General features: G+C 37.7%; 1 protein-coding gene across 6 annotated transcripts in view; it reads right to left on the bottom strand.

The window, feature by feature from the left end:
* ATP8B4 (ATPase phospholipid transporting 8B4 (putative)) overlaps window positions 1-16,288 on the bottom strand; it is a 257,988-nt gene that overhangs the window by 88,492 nt on the left and 153,208 nt on the right. For all 6 annotated transcript variants that reach the window (XM_022587137.3, XM_022587135.3, XM_022587131.3 and 3 more), the window contains 2 exons: window positions 14,005-14,201; window positions 1,599-1,807 (listed from right to left, as the gene is read on the bottom strand). In XM_022587137.3, coding sequence (XP_022442845.2) covers window positions 1,599-1,807; window positions 14,005-14,201 — 406 coding nt within the window. The remainder of the gene's footprint in view (window positions 1-1,598; window positions 1,808-14,004; window positions 14,202-16,288) is intronic.

Here is a 16,288-nt window from a genome sequence, read left to right as displayed (position 1 = left end):
TTTTCCCAAGGCCTGGATCTATGATATAAACAAGGCCAACTGTATGGGGGGTAAAAAGTGATTCTGGAACATTCTTTGAGTGCTTTAGTAATAGTAAATGTATTATAAATTAGAATGGCTATATAAATTTAAGGGTCTAAAGGGGTTACTTAAATCTTTCAGTTACTTTCCTGCCTTTTATGAGGGAAATCACAAGCTATCATGGGATTTGTAAATTTGGAGATTTGCAAAGATCTTGGGATATATACTTTGTGAAAAGCAAGGGACTTCTCTAAAAATCACCCTGTGACAAACATATCTACAAATAAATCTTGGTTCACGTGTCTGATAATTTCTTTAGGGTCATTTCCTGGAAGGGATATTATTATAATTATTATATTATCAATAAGTGCCATGGCAAAAGAATCCAAAAGGTCTACAAAATTCCAAATATCTCCAATACTCTAACAGAAATTTTCTCATTTAAACTGCTCTTTGGGTTGTATATTTTGAAAGCCTCTGAAAATAATATCAAAAGAATAAATTTTAAGAAAAGGTTCTATTTTATTTATCATCTTAATAAGAGTGATATCAGAAATGCACAATGTAACTGAGGGCTTGTGGAAGTCCAGTTTGAAAAATCATCTGGTCCACTACCAGAGAAGCGTGGGGCAGGACAGGGGCAGGGCAGAAGAAAGGTGAGGAAACCATGGCGACCATGGGTTATGGGGGTGGGATAGCAGAGGGAGGTCAAAAGGTAGGAAAGTATGAAAATCAACTTCCTGTATTTCTTAGTTTTGTTCAGGGTCAAATCTTACTTTAAAATATTTGGCAATGTGTGAAGTTTCCCATCAGGAGACAAAGGAAAGTTTTCCCTCTCTTTCTCAGATTTCCTTTATTTCCTGAGATTTCTGTATTGAGAAACTGTACACTCAGAGTCCAGTGAAGTGAGATTGGGAGTCCAGAGGAACCCGACAGCACCCTTCCGGGAAGCTTCCGTGCTCTCAACAGAAGGAACTGTCTGCTAACTAGCCAAAGTCGGGGTGACAAGGGTCACATATTACTAGAATGCCTGAAAATCCAAAACAGGGCAGGTATCCTAAAAGAAGCATACAAATAGCAACTGGATATTGATGAAACAGTTTGACCACTCAGAGTAGCCCTATACAGTGTGAATTCTCAGGAATGAATTGTAAATTCTTATGAATACAGACACTAACATCAATTCCAGAGCTGTTAGGAAGCAAGTATAAAATATTGCTTTTACTGAGATAAACAGGCTATGAAGAACTTGTCCTCCCTGGGATATGGGTCTATCAAGCACCACCGAACAGATCACACAGTTGGTGCACTGAAAGGAACCTTAGACAGTATCACGTCTAACCCCCATCTCTACCCATGAATGGTAACAGATTTAAAGTATCATCTGAATTATTCAATATTCATCCAACAAATATTTAGCAAGTGTTTATTATGTGCCAAGCACTATGTTATTAGATGCTGGTGGTGCCCATATTCATCAGAAAAACAGAGATTTTTTAATTAAAAAATAAAACAGTGTTGCTTATTTCTTTTAAGGGCTTTTAACAATATCAGGAAAAAGGAACTGTTTCCCTTACCGTAGATTCTCCCATTAATGGAACATTTTTTAAAAGTCATGATGTTTTCAGTGAGGGTACCCGTTTTGTCAGAGAAAACATATTCAATCTGGCCTAGTTCCTCATTGAGCGTGGTCGTCCGAGCTTGAGCAGGTGTTGCCTTCCCAGAGTAATACATCTTCCGATCCCAGTTTATAAAATAACTGTGTCCCAGACGAATTACTTCCACACTTTCATCATTAAAATGGAAAAAAAAGAGAAATACTCCATCAATTTCAGAAGATACAAAGCTTTGCCAAAGCAAGAAGTCTGCCAAAGTCTTCAGAGTTTAGAAGAAAATGTGGATGCTCTGTCTCCAGGTTTTAGGGACCTTCAGAGGCATCTCAGCAGAGTCTGTTCATAAAATGTTCTAAGTCATTTGCTTGTAGCACCTTGAAACAATGAGCTGGCTTTGCATAAAGCCTTAGGGAGTGTTCCATGCTTCTCTACTTACATTAAACAGGCCTAGTAGAGATTTCTTGTATAGCATTTTAGTTGTTTGATGTCGCTTCACTTTGCCAAAAGAGGTAGAAAGGAGTATCTCCATGAAGCACTAAGCAAACCATAATAGCTATTGAGTAAAAACAGGTTGTGTTGTCATATGACTTTGCCCATTGAAAAGAGCATTGTCTCATGATCTAGTGGTGATTTATGATTTTCCAGCTCTAGAAGTGGAATTTCTGAAGCCAAGGGTATAATCGTTTTCAGTCTTTGTACACAAGGCCAAATCAACTTCCAAAAAAGTTACAACAATGTAAGTTTCTACCATTAGATTACTGAAAATTATCTTTTCGTCTATGCCAGGTCAAATGGCCTCTCATTACTGATGACTGCACTTCTTTTCTTATCAGTGAGTTGAATTTTTTTTTTCAAATTTTATTGGCCAGTTATATTTCTTCTCAGAATTATCTAATTGCATTACCTGCCGATTTCATCTTTCCTATTCAGGTATTAGTGTATTTCTTATTGATTTGTAAAAATTGTAGAGATATATATATATAGCATATGTATCTATATACATTATGCCAATAGTTACCCAGTTTATCATTCATCTTTTAATTTTGTTTCCACTATTTTTGACACAAAGAAGTTTTCTCTCTTTAATCAATCAAATTTATCAATAGTTTATAGTTTCTGTTTATAGTTTCTTTTCAGGGAGCTTTGCTTAAGCCTTCCCTATGGCAAGATTATATATATACAGATATCTATACTTTTCTTCTAGTTTTTTTTTGGTATTTTCCCCACGTTTAATTATTTATTGCAATTAGAATTTTCTGAAGGATGTGCATAGAGAAGCTAATTTCAATTTTTACAAAGTTTATTCATCACCATTTGAACATTGAATCCTTTCCCCTACTGTGCTGAGATGCTTGCATGTCACATATAAATTATTTCTTCAGTAGAATCTGTTTTAGGCATTTCAATTTTGTTCCTTAATGTGTTATGTACTTAATGTACTTAATGTTTTCATTATTGTAGCTTTATAAAATTTGGCATACCTGGAAAGAGGTAAGAGCATCTTTATTCTCTTCTTTTTCAAAAATTCTTAGCTGTAATCACTCATTTATTCCTCTTGATAGAATTAATGTATTCATCAAATAAACTTTAGAATCAATGTATCAACTTTCTCATAAAACTTATTTGGAATTTTTATTAAAGTTGTATTAACCTCTTAATTATTTGAAAAGAATGGATATTTTATAACATTTAAACACAACTTCAAGAAAAAGGATAAATCTCCCCAGGAATTCAATTTTGAAAAAGTACTTCTATTGGTAAAGAGTTTAGTTTTGTTTTGTTTCGCTTTGTTTTTCACATAGGTCCACACCATAGCTTGACAGATTTGTTCCTGGACACTGTATCTTTTTATTGATGGGAAAATTTTTTAGTTGCTTTTGGCTTAAAGGAAAGTGTGTTGTGTTTTTATTTTTAGATGTTGTGGGTAGGAGTTTATTAATTAATTTATTTATTTTTGCTGTGTTGGGTCTTTGTCTCTGTGCGAGGGCTTTGTCTAGTTGTGGCAAGTGGGGGCCACTCTTCATTCCGGTGTGCGGGCCTCTCACTATCGCGGCCTCTCTTGTTGCAGAGCACAGGCTCCAGACGCGCAGGCTCAGTAGTTGTGGCTCATGGGCCTAGTTGCTCCGTGGCATGTGGGATCCTCCCAGACCAGGGCTCAAACCCGTGTCCCCTGCATTAGCAGGCAGATTCTCAACTACTGCGCCACCAGGGAAGCCCTGGTAAGTGTTTTTAATACTAAAAGCTTTTCTTAATATTAAAAAAAGTGATTATGTTACAAAATACAACATTGCACTGAATTATCTTACTAAGAGTTTTACAGTTATTCTTTTGGATTTTCTAGGTTTATAATCACATTGTCTCTGCTCTTCCTTTCTAAGAGATTTTTTTCAGTTTCATGTCTCATTTTGTTCATAAATATTTTAGTTGCATCTGTTAGTACATTAACAAGAAGATCCAGAACAGTATAAAATAGTAATAATAAAGCAGGGACCCATAGTTTATTTCTGATGTTAATGGGAATTAACCTTAGGTTTTCTCATCCGTAAATTTGAGAAAGTTGACAGCAGCCTGATTATGCTAACTCTGAACATTTGTCTCCTTAAAGACAAAAGATGACACCCAAGTCCTTTCTGGGCACTAAATCCTATGCTTCTAGTTCTATAAGTACATGACACATCTATATTTCCCTCCCCAGCAATGGTAGGGTGCCAGTTCGTTTTCTAACTATTTAAATGGTAACACTTTTTTTCACGCAAACTAAAAAATCACACTATGACTGTAGAGTCATAAGATATAAAAATGAATGTCATATTCTGCATGTATTTATTTATACCTTATCTTATCATGATTTATTCTTCATATCATTCCCACCCCACTTCCTTGTAAGTTCCTTGCTGGCTGTTCTAACTCAGCTTTGTTCTTCCTCTTCCATTCACTCAGAAAGCATTAGCACTTACCATGGACCAGGCAGAGTGCCTTACCTGTCACAGGCAGTCAGTTAGTGTTGAATGAGAAATCTGACCCTCTATTCCCTAATTTCACCAAGAAGGACATTAAGACATAGAGAGGTTAAGTGACTAACCCGAGGTCACACAAATAATTAACCACAGAACCAAGACTAGAATTCAGGCATTTGGTAAAGTCAATGAAGACCTGACCTTAAGAATGCCATAAAAATGGCATTATGCAGGTAACTGATCAATCACTTGAAGCTTTCATTTATCTAAAAGTAAAGTATCTCTCTAAAAATCTAAGCAAAATTAATGGAGAGCAGAATTTGATCCTTTTGTGTTGCAGTTCAAGTCAGTGGAAGTACTCTAAATTAATTTGAATTCTTAGACCTTAAAATAGTCTGTAGAGAGGAAGAGTATCCTTTTTGTTTGGGAAAAGAGCATTTAGGAGAGTCACAATGGAACATTCAGCTCTTTGTTTTATAATAGCAGAGAAAAGGAGACAAATGCACAGAGTCAGTATAACCAAGCTGCTTAGTGTTTTCTGCCTGGAGGCTCAAAGAACAGGGCTTATGATTCTGCCCATTCTGAGGCAAAATAAGCAACATAGAAACGAGTTTCTTTTGTTTTGGAAAAAACACTAAAAAGCTAATTCCTTGGGAGTACAACAGCTGCACTTCTTAAGATGATGTATTAAAAAACTGTAGCTGGGTATGTTTTAAACTACAGATAAATTGACAACATAGAAATACCCTACCAAAATCAATGTCCTATGCTCACATGGAATTGTTAAGCATTCAAAGTAAAGTCTACACTTTTATCCTCAAGTGACATGGCACTAATTTATTCCTTGTACCTATTCAAAGGCATAATGGAAGCTTTTGTAGAAGGCCTTCATCTCTCCAATCAGAAATACCTATGATTTCTCTTTTTCCAGATCTCTGTCTTAGCAACCTGAAATTCCCTGGAATGCTTTTTTCCCTCAAGCTGAACTCAGAATCACTATTCTTATTTGGTGAGCAAAAATGCTCACATTTATCTTCATCAATACCATGGCTTACCAACAGGTAGAAAATTCTAGCCTCTTTTTTTTTTTTTCTCTTGATGTCTTGGCTGATTAATAAATCATGCACAGCTTAAGACATAGACAATGTGCCAAGTGTTAGAAGACTTAGGTTTGGATCTTGGCTCTGTCCCTAACCAGCTCCACAATCCTGAAAAAATCATCTCATTTATAAAAGAAGTTCAGCAATAACTACTTCAAAAGATTTGGGGGAGACATAAATGAGATAATGCATGTGAAAGCACTTTATGTAAAATATGAAATGCTATCTAGAGGTAAGGTGATATTATTTGGAGCAGAAAGGAACTCAGAAATCAATTATCTCAATCTGCTCATTTTAGAGCACATATTTCATATTTCATAGGCAAACTAAGGCACAGAGAAGCCAAGTGCTTTCTCCAAGGTCACACAGCTATCAGTGGCAGTGACAAGACGAGAACTTGGGCTCAGACTATTCCAAATAGGTTTTCATTCTGCCACTGTGGGGGACACATTAGAAGGAAAAGGAACCTGGGAATCTAGTCTTGGTCTTTAAAAAAACAATCTTAAAAATCATTAAATGAAAAATGCCAGTGCACTTCAAAGAAAGAGTGTATACGAAATACACTTCCTTCGTGAGGACACATGAAACTGTACGTGTGCAGATGGTAAGCCACTAAGGGCATTTATTATTCATTTCGACATAAAAGGAAAGCTATAAAAACTGACCATAGCTCCTCTGGCAAAGAGCAGGATTTACTACAGACTTTATAATTGGATACAAGCATAAGAGGTCCTCAGAATCAAAGATGAGCCAGTAGGATACATTTTAAATAGAGCCCGCTCTGACCACAGCTCCAGAAGGCCCAAAGCATTTTGTGGTGTTGTGACCACATGCCACTACTTCCAGTCAATTTCCCACAACTTGACATTTCAGTTTCCTAACTGCTCTCTAAAACAAGGGTGGATTTTGTGCATTAACCTTCCCTTGTTTCATCAGAGTTAGGATTTTGGAAAGAGAGAAAAAGAAGCTCGTAAAAATTAGTGGGGATTTAGAGCTGGTGATTTTGTTTATTGTTAAAATACTGGTGATGAGGAATGGCGACGGAGGAAACAAGATGGCGGAGTAGAAGGACGTGCTCTCACTCCCTCTTGCGAAAACACCAGAATCACAACTACCTGCTGGACAATCATTGACAGGAAGACACTGGAACTCACCAAAAAAGATACCCCACATCCAAAGACAAAGGAGAAGCCACAATGAGACGGTAGGAGGGGCACAATCACAGTAAAATCAAATCCCATAACTGGTGGGTGGGTGACTCACAGACTGGCAAACACTTATACCAAAGAAGTCCACCCACTGGAGTGAAGGTTCTGAGCCCCACGTCAGGCTTCCCAACCTGGGGGTCTGGCAACGGGAGGAGGAATTCCTAAAGAATCAAACTTTGAAGCCTAGTGGGAATTGATCGCAGGACTTCGACAGGACTGGGGTAAACAGAGACCCCACTCTTGGAGGGCACACACAAAGTAGTGTGTGCATCGGGACCCAGGGGAAGGAGCAGTGATCCCAGGGGACACTGAACCAGACCTACCTGCTAGTGTTGGAGGGTCTCCTGCAGAGGCAGGGGGTGGCTCTGTTTCACCATGGGGACAAGGACACTGGCAGCAGAAGTTCAGGAAGTACTCCTTGGTGTGAGCCCTCCCAGAGTCTGTCATTAGCCCCACCAAAGAGCCCAGGTAGGCTCCAGTGTTGGGTAGCCTCAGGCAAAACAATCAAGAGGGAGGGAACCCAGCCACACCCATCAACAGTCAAGTGGATTAAAGTTTTACTGAGCTCTGCCCACCAGAGCAACAGTAACCTCTACCCACCACCAGAGCCTATCATCAAGCCTCTTAGATAGCCTCATCCACCAGAGGGCAGACAGCAGAAGCAAGAAAAAATACAATCCTGCAGCCTGTGGAATAAAAACCACATTCACAGAAAGATAGACAAGATGAAAAGGCAGAGGGCTATATACCAGATGAAGGAACAAGATAAAACCCCAGACAAACAACTAAATGAAGTGGAGATAGGCAACCTTCCAGAAAAAGAATTCAGAATAATGATAGTGAAGATGATTCAGGACCTCAGAAAAAGAATGGAGGCAAAGACCAAGAAGATGTAAGAAATGTTTAACAAAGACCTAGAAGAATTAAAGAACAAACAAACAGAGATGAACAATACAATACCTGAAATGAAAACTACACTAGAAGGAATCAATAGCAGAATAACTGAGGCAGAAGAACGGATAAGTGACCTGGAAGACAGAATGGTAGATTTCACTTTAGTCTGCGGAACAGACTAAAGAAAAAAGAATGAAAAGAAATGAAGACAGCTTAAGAGACCTCTGGGACAACATTAAATGCAACAACGTTTGCATTATAGGGGTCCCAGAAGGAGAAGAGAGAGAGAAAGGACCAGAGAAAATATTTGAAGAGATTATAGTTGAAAACTTCCCTAACATGGGAAAGGAAATAGCCACACAAGTCCAGGAAGCACAGAGAGTCCCATACAGGAGAAACCCCAGGAGAAACACGCCAAGACACATATTAATCAAATTGGCAAAAATTAAAGACAATGCAAAATTATTGAAAGCAGCAAGGGAAAAACGATAAATAACATACAAGGGAAATCCCATAAGGTTAACAGCTGCTTTCTCAGCAGAAACTCTACAAGCCAGAAGGGAGTGGCACATGATATACTTAAAGTGATGAAAGGGAAGAACCTACAACCAAGATTATTCTACCTGGCAAGGATCTCATTTAGATTCAATGGAGAAATCAAAAGCTTTACAGACAAGCAAAAGCTAAGAGAATTCAGCACCACCAAACCAGCTCTACAACAAATGCTAAAGGAACTTCTCTAAGTGTGAAACACAAGAGAAGAAAAGGACCTACAAAAACAAACCCAAAACAATTAAGAAAATGGGCATAGGAACATACACATCGATAATTACCTTAAACGTGAATGGATTAAATGCTCCAACCAAAAGACACAGGCTTGCTGAATGGATACAGAAACAAGACCCGTATATATGCTGCCTACAAGAGACCCACGTCAGACCCAGGAACAAATACAGACTTAAAGTGAGGGGATGGAAAAAGATATTCCATGCAAACGGAAATCAAAAGAAAGCTGGAGTAGCTATATTCATATCAGATAAAATAGACTTTAAAATAAAGAATGTTACAAGAGACAAGGAAGGACACTACATAATGATCAAGGGATCAATCCAAGAAGAAGGTATAACAATTATAAATATATAACCCAACATAGGAGCACCTCAATAGATAAGGCAATGGCTAACAGCTGTAAAAGGGGAAATCGACAGTAACACAGTCATAGTGGGGGACTTTAAAACCTCACTTGCACCAATGGACAGACCACCCAAAATGAAAATAAATAAGGAAACAGAAACTTTAAATGGCACAATAGACCAGATAGATTTAATTGATATTTATAGGACATTCCATCCAAAAAAAGCAGATTACACTTTCTTCTCAAGTGCGCACAGAACATTCTCCAGGATAGATCACATCTTGGGTCACAAATCAAGCCTCAGTAAATTTAAGAAAATTGAAGTCATATCAAGCATCTTTTCTGACCAAAACACTATGAAATTAGAAACGAATTACAGGGAAAAAAACTTAAAAAACACAAATACATGAGGCTAAACAATACGTTACTAAATAACGAAGAGATCACTGAAGAAATCAAAGAGGAAATCAAAAAATATCTAGAGACAAATGACAATGAAAACACGACAATCCAAAACCTATGGGATGCAGCAAAAGCAGTTCTAAGAGGGAAGTTTATAGCTATACAAGCCTACGTCAAGAAACAAGAAAAATCTCAAGTAAACAATCTAACCTTACACCTAAAGGAACTAGAGAAAGAAGAACAAACAAAACACAAAGTTAGCAGAAGGAAACAAATCATAAAGATCAGAGTGGAAATAAATGAAATAGAAACAAAGAAAACAATAGCAAAGATCAATAAAAATAAAAGCTGGTTCCTTGAAAAGATAAACAAAATTGATAAACCAGTAGCCAGACTCATCAAGAAAAAGAGGGAGAGGGCTCAAATCAATAAAATTAGAAATGAAAAAGGAGAAGTTACAACAGACACCGCAGAAATACAAGGCATCCTAAGAGACTACTACAAGCAATGCTATGCCAATAAAATAGACAATCTGGAAGAAATGGACAAATTCTTAGAAAGGTATAACCTTCCAAGAATGAACCAGGAAGAAATAGAAAATATGAACAGACAAATCACAAGTAATGAAATTGAAACTGTGATTAAAAATCTTCCAACAAACAAAAGTCCAGGACCAGATGGCTTCACAGGTGAATTCTATCAAACATTTAGAGAAGAGCTAACACCCATCCTTCTCAAACTCGTCCAAAAAATTGCAGAGGAAAGAACACTCCCAAACTCATTCTATGAGGTCCCCATCACGCTGATACCAAAACCAGACAACAATACTACAAAAAAAGAAAATTACAGACCAACATCACTGATGAATATAGATGCAAAAATCCTCAACAAAATACTAGCAAAGAGAATCCAACAACACATTAAAAGGATCATATACCACGACCAACTGGGATTTATCCCAGGGATGCAAGGATTCTTCAATGTATGCAAATCAATCAATGTGATACACCATATTAAGAAATAGAAGAATAAAATTCATATGATCATCTGAATAGATGCAGAAAAAGCTTTTCACAAAATTCAACACCCATTCATGATAAAAACTCTCCAGAAAGTGGGCATAGAGGGAACCTACCTCAACATAATAAAGACCATACACAACAAACCCACAGCAAACATCATTCTCAATGGTGAAAAACTGAAAGCATTTCCTGTAAGATCAGGAACGAGACAAGGATGTCCACTCTCACCACTATCATTCAACATAGTTTTGGAAGTCTTAGCCACGGCAATCAGAGAAGAAAAAGAAATAAAAGGAATCCAAATCGGAAAAGAAGTAAAACTGTCACTGTTTGCAGATGACATGATACCATACATAGAGAATCCTAAAAATGCCACCAGAAAACTACTAGAGCTAATCAATGAATTTGGTAAAGTAGCAGGATACAAAATTAATGCACAGAAATCTCTTGCATTCCTATACACTAATGATGAAAAACCTGAAAGAGAAATTATGGAAACACTCCCATTTACCATTGGAACAAAAAGAATAAAATACCTAGGAATAAACCTACCTAGGGAGACAAAAGACCTGTATGTAGAAAACTATAAGACACTGATGAAAGAAACTAAAGATGACACAAACAGGTGGAGAGATATACCATGTTCTTGGATTGGAAGAATCAATATTGTGAAAATGACTCTACTACCCAAAGCAATCTACAGATTCAATGCAATCCCTATCAAATTACCAATGGCATTTTTTATGGAACTAGAACAAATCATCTTAAAATTTGTATGGAGACACAAAAGACCCCAAATAGCCAAAGCAGTCTTGAGGGGAAAAAACAGCTGGAGGAATCAGACTCCCTGACTTCAGACTATAGTACAAAGCTACAGTAATCAAGACAATTACCTAGATCAATGGAACAAGATTGAAAGCCCAAAGATAAACCCACGCACCTATGGTCAACTAATCTATGACAAAGGTGGCGAGGATATACAATGGAGAAAAGACAGCCTCTTCAATAAGTGGTGCTGGGGAAACTGGACAGCTACATGTAAAAGAATGAAATTAGAATACTCCCTAACACCATGCACAAAAATAAACTCAAATGGAGTTGGGACCTAAATGTAAGACCAAACACTCTAAAACTCTTAGAGGAAAACATAGGAAGAACACTCTGACATAAATCACAGCAAGATCTTTTTTGATCCACCTCTTAGAGCAATGGAAATAAAAACATAAATAAACAAATGGGACCTAATGAAACTTCATAGCTTTTACACAGCAAAGGAAACCATAAACAAGACAAAAAGACAACCCTCAGAATGGGAGAAAATATTTGCATACAAATCAATGGACAAGGATTAATCTCCAAAATATATAAACAGCTTATGCAGCTCAATATTAAAGAAACAAACAACCCAATCCAAAAATGGGCAGAAGACCTAAATAGACATTTCTCCAAAGAAGACATACAGATGGCCAAGAAGCACATGAGAAGCTTCTCAACTTCATTAATTATTAGAGAAATGCAAATCAAAACTACAGTGAGGTATCACCTCACACCAGTTAGAATGAGCATCATCAGAAAATCTACAAACAACAAATGCTGGAGAGGGTGTGGAGAAAAGAGAACCCTCTTGCACTGTTGGTGGGAATGTAAACTGATACAGCCACTATGGAGAACTATATGGAGGTTCCTTAAAAAATTAAAAGTAGAATTACCATATGATCCAGCAATCCCACTACTGGGCGTATACCCAGAGAAAACCAAAATTCAAAAAGACACGTGCACCCTGATGTTTACTGTAGCACTATTTATAATAGCCAGGTCATGGAAGCAGCCTAAATGCCCATCAACAGACGGATGGATAAAGAAGTTGTGGTACATATATACAATGGAATATTACTCAGCCATAAAAAGGAACAAAATTGAGTCATTTATTGAGATGTGGACGGAGCTAGAGACTGTCATACAGAGTGAAGTAAGTCAGAAAGAGAAAAACAAATATCGTATATTAACGCATGTATTTGGAACCTAGAAAAATGTTACAGATGAGCTGGCTTGCAGGGCAGAAGTTGAGACACAGATGTAGAGAACAGACGTATGGACACCAAGCGGGGAAAACCGCAGTGGGGTGGGGATGGTGGTGTACTAGATTGGGTGATTGGGATTGACATGTATACAGTGTAAAAAAAAAAACACGGGGACACCGTGCTGCCAAGGGACTTCGATTCTAATCTGCCGAGGGAGGCTGGACTGTGAGCTGCTCCAGGGAAGGCGTGTCCATATTCGTGCATGTCCCCATGCCTAGCACAGTGCCTGGCTCCCAGTGGGCACTCAGCAGAGGGCTGCTGGATGAACACAGTCTAAGTTAAAGCAATGCAGTTCTGTTTGCTATGATTTCTATTTTTGGAGAGGAGCTACCTTTAAGGTTATACTTCTTAATAGTTTTGTTCATCCTGGATTTACCACCTTCTTCTTTTTCTCCCTTAAAAAAGGGGAATAGGGAATTCCCTGGTGGTCCAGTGGGTAGGACTCCTCACTTTCATTGCTGAGGGCGTGGGTTTGATCCCTCATTGGGGAACTAAGATCCCACAAGCTGTGCGGTGAGGCCAAAAATTTAAAAAACAAATAAATAAATTAAAAAAAAAAAAAAGAATGTCAAACAACCAAGTCTCATCTTGGCTCCAGTGTCTTTGGGACCATCTGACTCAGTCTTGGTAGGATTAGCGTCAGGAATATCTCAGGTACAGATTCTAGGGCCAACTTCAAAGCCCTATCAAATATATATGTATATAAACACACATATATGTATATACATATATATATAGATAGAGAGAAACAGAGAGAGACAGCAAGACAGAGAGACAGAGACAGAGAGAAGTGTGCTTATATATAGATAGATAGGTAGACCATTTTAGCTCTAGTTTGTAGAACCAAATCTAGAAATGACAGATCAAGTTGTAGAGGGAGTTATGAACCATACTTCTTATTCAACAATGAATAAGTGCCACCAACTATATTTCAACTCCTCCATGTACTCACTGATAGTTACTAATAATAATAGTAAAAATTAATATTCATTAAGCTCTTACAATGTGTCAGGCATTTGTCTTAGAGCTTTACAGGTTTGTTTATTCCTCACACAGTCTTTTTAAGTAGAACTATTACTTTCTCCATTTGTAAAATGAGGACACTGCGGTCCTAGAAGGTGAAGTAACTTGCCCAAGGTTATGGAGCTAGTAAGTGGTAGAATAGGGTCTGAATCCAGGTATCTGGAGCCAGACCAGTGCCAGAGAGGCACCATTCCAATAGATCTCCCCAAATATTCTTCCATTTCTTTCCCAACATCAACCCAATTCTAACTCATCAGGTTGCATGAGATTATATCATAGTCCATGTATTCCAAAGGAAAACATTCCTAAGAAACCAAATCAAGAATCAAGAAGAAAATGAAATGCATTTTTTGTAATTTGAAAATGTAAAAGTAAACGTTAAACAGTTGAACAGTTTAGTTGCCTCATTTGTAACAGATGTAGCAGATCATGAGCAGTTAGAGGGAGACATCTATCTCATTGTTGTAATTTTAAAACAAAAAAAACGATTACACAGAACAAAGGCTTTTGATGAAATGGCTTCACCAAAGTATAAACTCTCATCTTACCTCACATATAAAGAAATTGGTACAACTGTGTTGAGAATAATAATATATGACCAGAATGTTAAGAATCCTGAGAACACAGAGCTCTTCTCTCCTTCATTCCAAAAGAGGAAAGTTCTGAATTGGTCCCCAACTTGATTCTCCCAGATTGAATTTCCTATTGCAAGAATAATTCCCAAGCATATCAGAAACCCAAAAATCTGAAATGAGAATAGAGGTCTGGTTAAGGTTAACTTGAATCCCAAACTGGTCATATCAAGGCAATCTAGCACTTCTAAGTCCAAGAAATTGTCATTTGAAAAGCAAGTTATGCAAAGCTCGTCTTACTTATCATTAATCATACAAGTAAAATGTAATATATTTATGTTGGGAACTTGGCTAAATATTTTACATACATTTTCTCACTGAATTCTCCCATTGACTCTCCGAGATAGGAACAAACATTATTCACACTTTACAGGCCAAAACCAAAATAAAACAGAAGCCCAGACAGACTATATAACTTCTTTATGGTCACAAAGCTAATAACTTCACATCCTCTATTTGTGAAGAGTGCATATATTTAAGTGGCTTAAGTAAAGAAGATCATATGTACTGATTTGCTCTGGTCAATCCCCGTTTACATCTATTTTCCAGGTGTAATATTAATAGTATTCCCTTCTTTCACCTTCAAAAGCATCCTGTTTGAATGATAAACTATATGGTAACCCAAGGAATAAAAGCAAAAGGGAGAAAATATCAGTAATAAAGGACTGTCTCAGACTAGTCAAGTCTCTTGGCTACAGACCTAGCTGCATAATCCTTACTTAAAGTCAACAAGAAAGATAAGGATTAATTAAAATACGGCATGACATATACTAACAGTTTTCAGGTTGCTTCTGAGATTTAAAAAAAAGTAGGAAGCAACCTGAAAACTGTTAGCCGACTCTTACATTGTGATTAGTACCAGTAGTAGCAAAGCAGACATTTTAGAGGTAAAGTAACTAGGAAGACAGCAAGGCCAGTCCCTTGTAAGTCCAAAATCCCAAACCTGGAAAGGAAGGACACAAAGTCACCAAACATACAACACCTGAGCTGAACACGATGTTCTGGGGACCTTGCTAAGTGTCACCGTGTTAGGAACAGATATACCAGTCACTGTTGAGGGAGGAGTGGGGCTAAAAACAGGAACGTATTTCTCTCCTATTTCCTTTTTCCTCCAAGAAAGAATATTCAGGCATTCTGGGACTGCCTCCTTTATTCGTTGATGGACAAATTAGGCACATAAGAAGACAAAGTTGGGGAAAACCTCATTTAAAATATATTAGTATATTAATATACTTTAAGTCAGGAAAACCTAATTTAAATTATATTAGAAAAGCAGGTATTGGAGAAAAGTAATACTGTGACTCCCCCAAATCCTACCAATTTGGTACCTGTCTCACAGTATCCTCTTTCCTTTCAACGGCTAACACTACAAATTAATGGAGGTAAATTACTTTAAGAACATTAAATTTGGTGATGCTTGGTATCAAATGCCCTAATTTAGGATGGACATGGCTTCTAATTCCCCAATGGATCATTCAATTTTCTAGTAGAAAAAGCTAGGACAGTGCCTGCTTCACAACCAGTAAGCTTACTCTGTGGTGGAAACATATACAATCCCCATGCAAGCCCTACAGGTGGGCTCAAGGCTGTTTAAATGGGGAATTCTAGAGGTGGGCACAGACTCCTTCTGGGAATGTCCCCTTGGCCTCATGGACTTTATGGGTATGAGAGGAGGAAAGCCCAGGTCTGAGGGTGACACTGAAAGTAAAACACAGAGCCTGGCCAATACTTTGTGCCCCAAAAGAGTTCATTCCCTTTTTTCCTTATTCAGGGTCCCACCATTATGTATCAGTTGAGCAAATATTTACTGAGTGCAGATTCTTTAACGCTGCTTGTGAGTCTGTGATGGGGCTGGTAGGGAAACATGGTTCAAAGTCACTGTCCTTATATTTCAAAGTCAATGTTCTAAACTCAACCCTAATATAAGGAGACAAAGCGATATGACACAAAAGTCAGATAACAATCAGATCCACAGCATGAGAGAGCACAAGATTAACCGATGAAAGGGAGGGGTGTGAAGAAGACCTGACTATTTGGAGTTCACAAGTGGTAGAGAAAATAATTTCAAAAAATTCAGAGGAGAAAAAAAATTCAGAGGAAAGAGATAGCCTTGGGCCCAGGAGGTTTCGAAGTCTTCATGAAGGAGGTAAACAGTGACTTGGGCCTCAGAGGATTTATAAGCAGAACCAGCTACATAATT

The sequence above is a fragment of the Delphinapterus leucas genome, chromosome 2 (genome assembly GCF_059928025.1).
Source record: "Delphinapterus leucas isolate spDelLeu-1000000601 "Yukka" chromosome 2, BTC_Dleu_Yukka2, whole genome shotgun sequence".
In the NCBI taxonomy this organism is placed as follows: Eukaryota; Metazoa; Chordata; class Mammalia; order Artiodactyla; family Monodontidae; genus Delphinapterus; species Delphinapterus leucas.
This window is presented reverse-complemented; position numbering and strand designations above follow the sequence as displayed.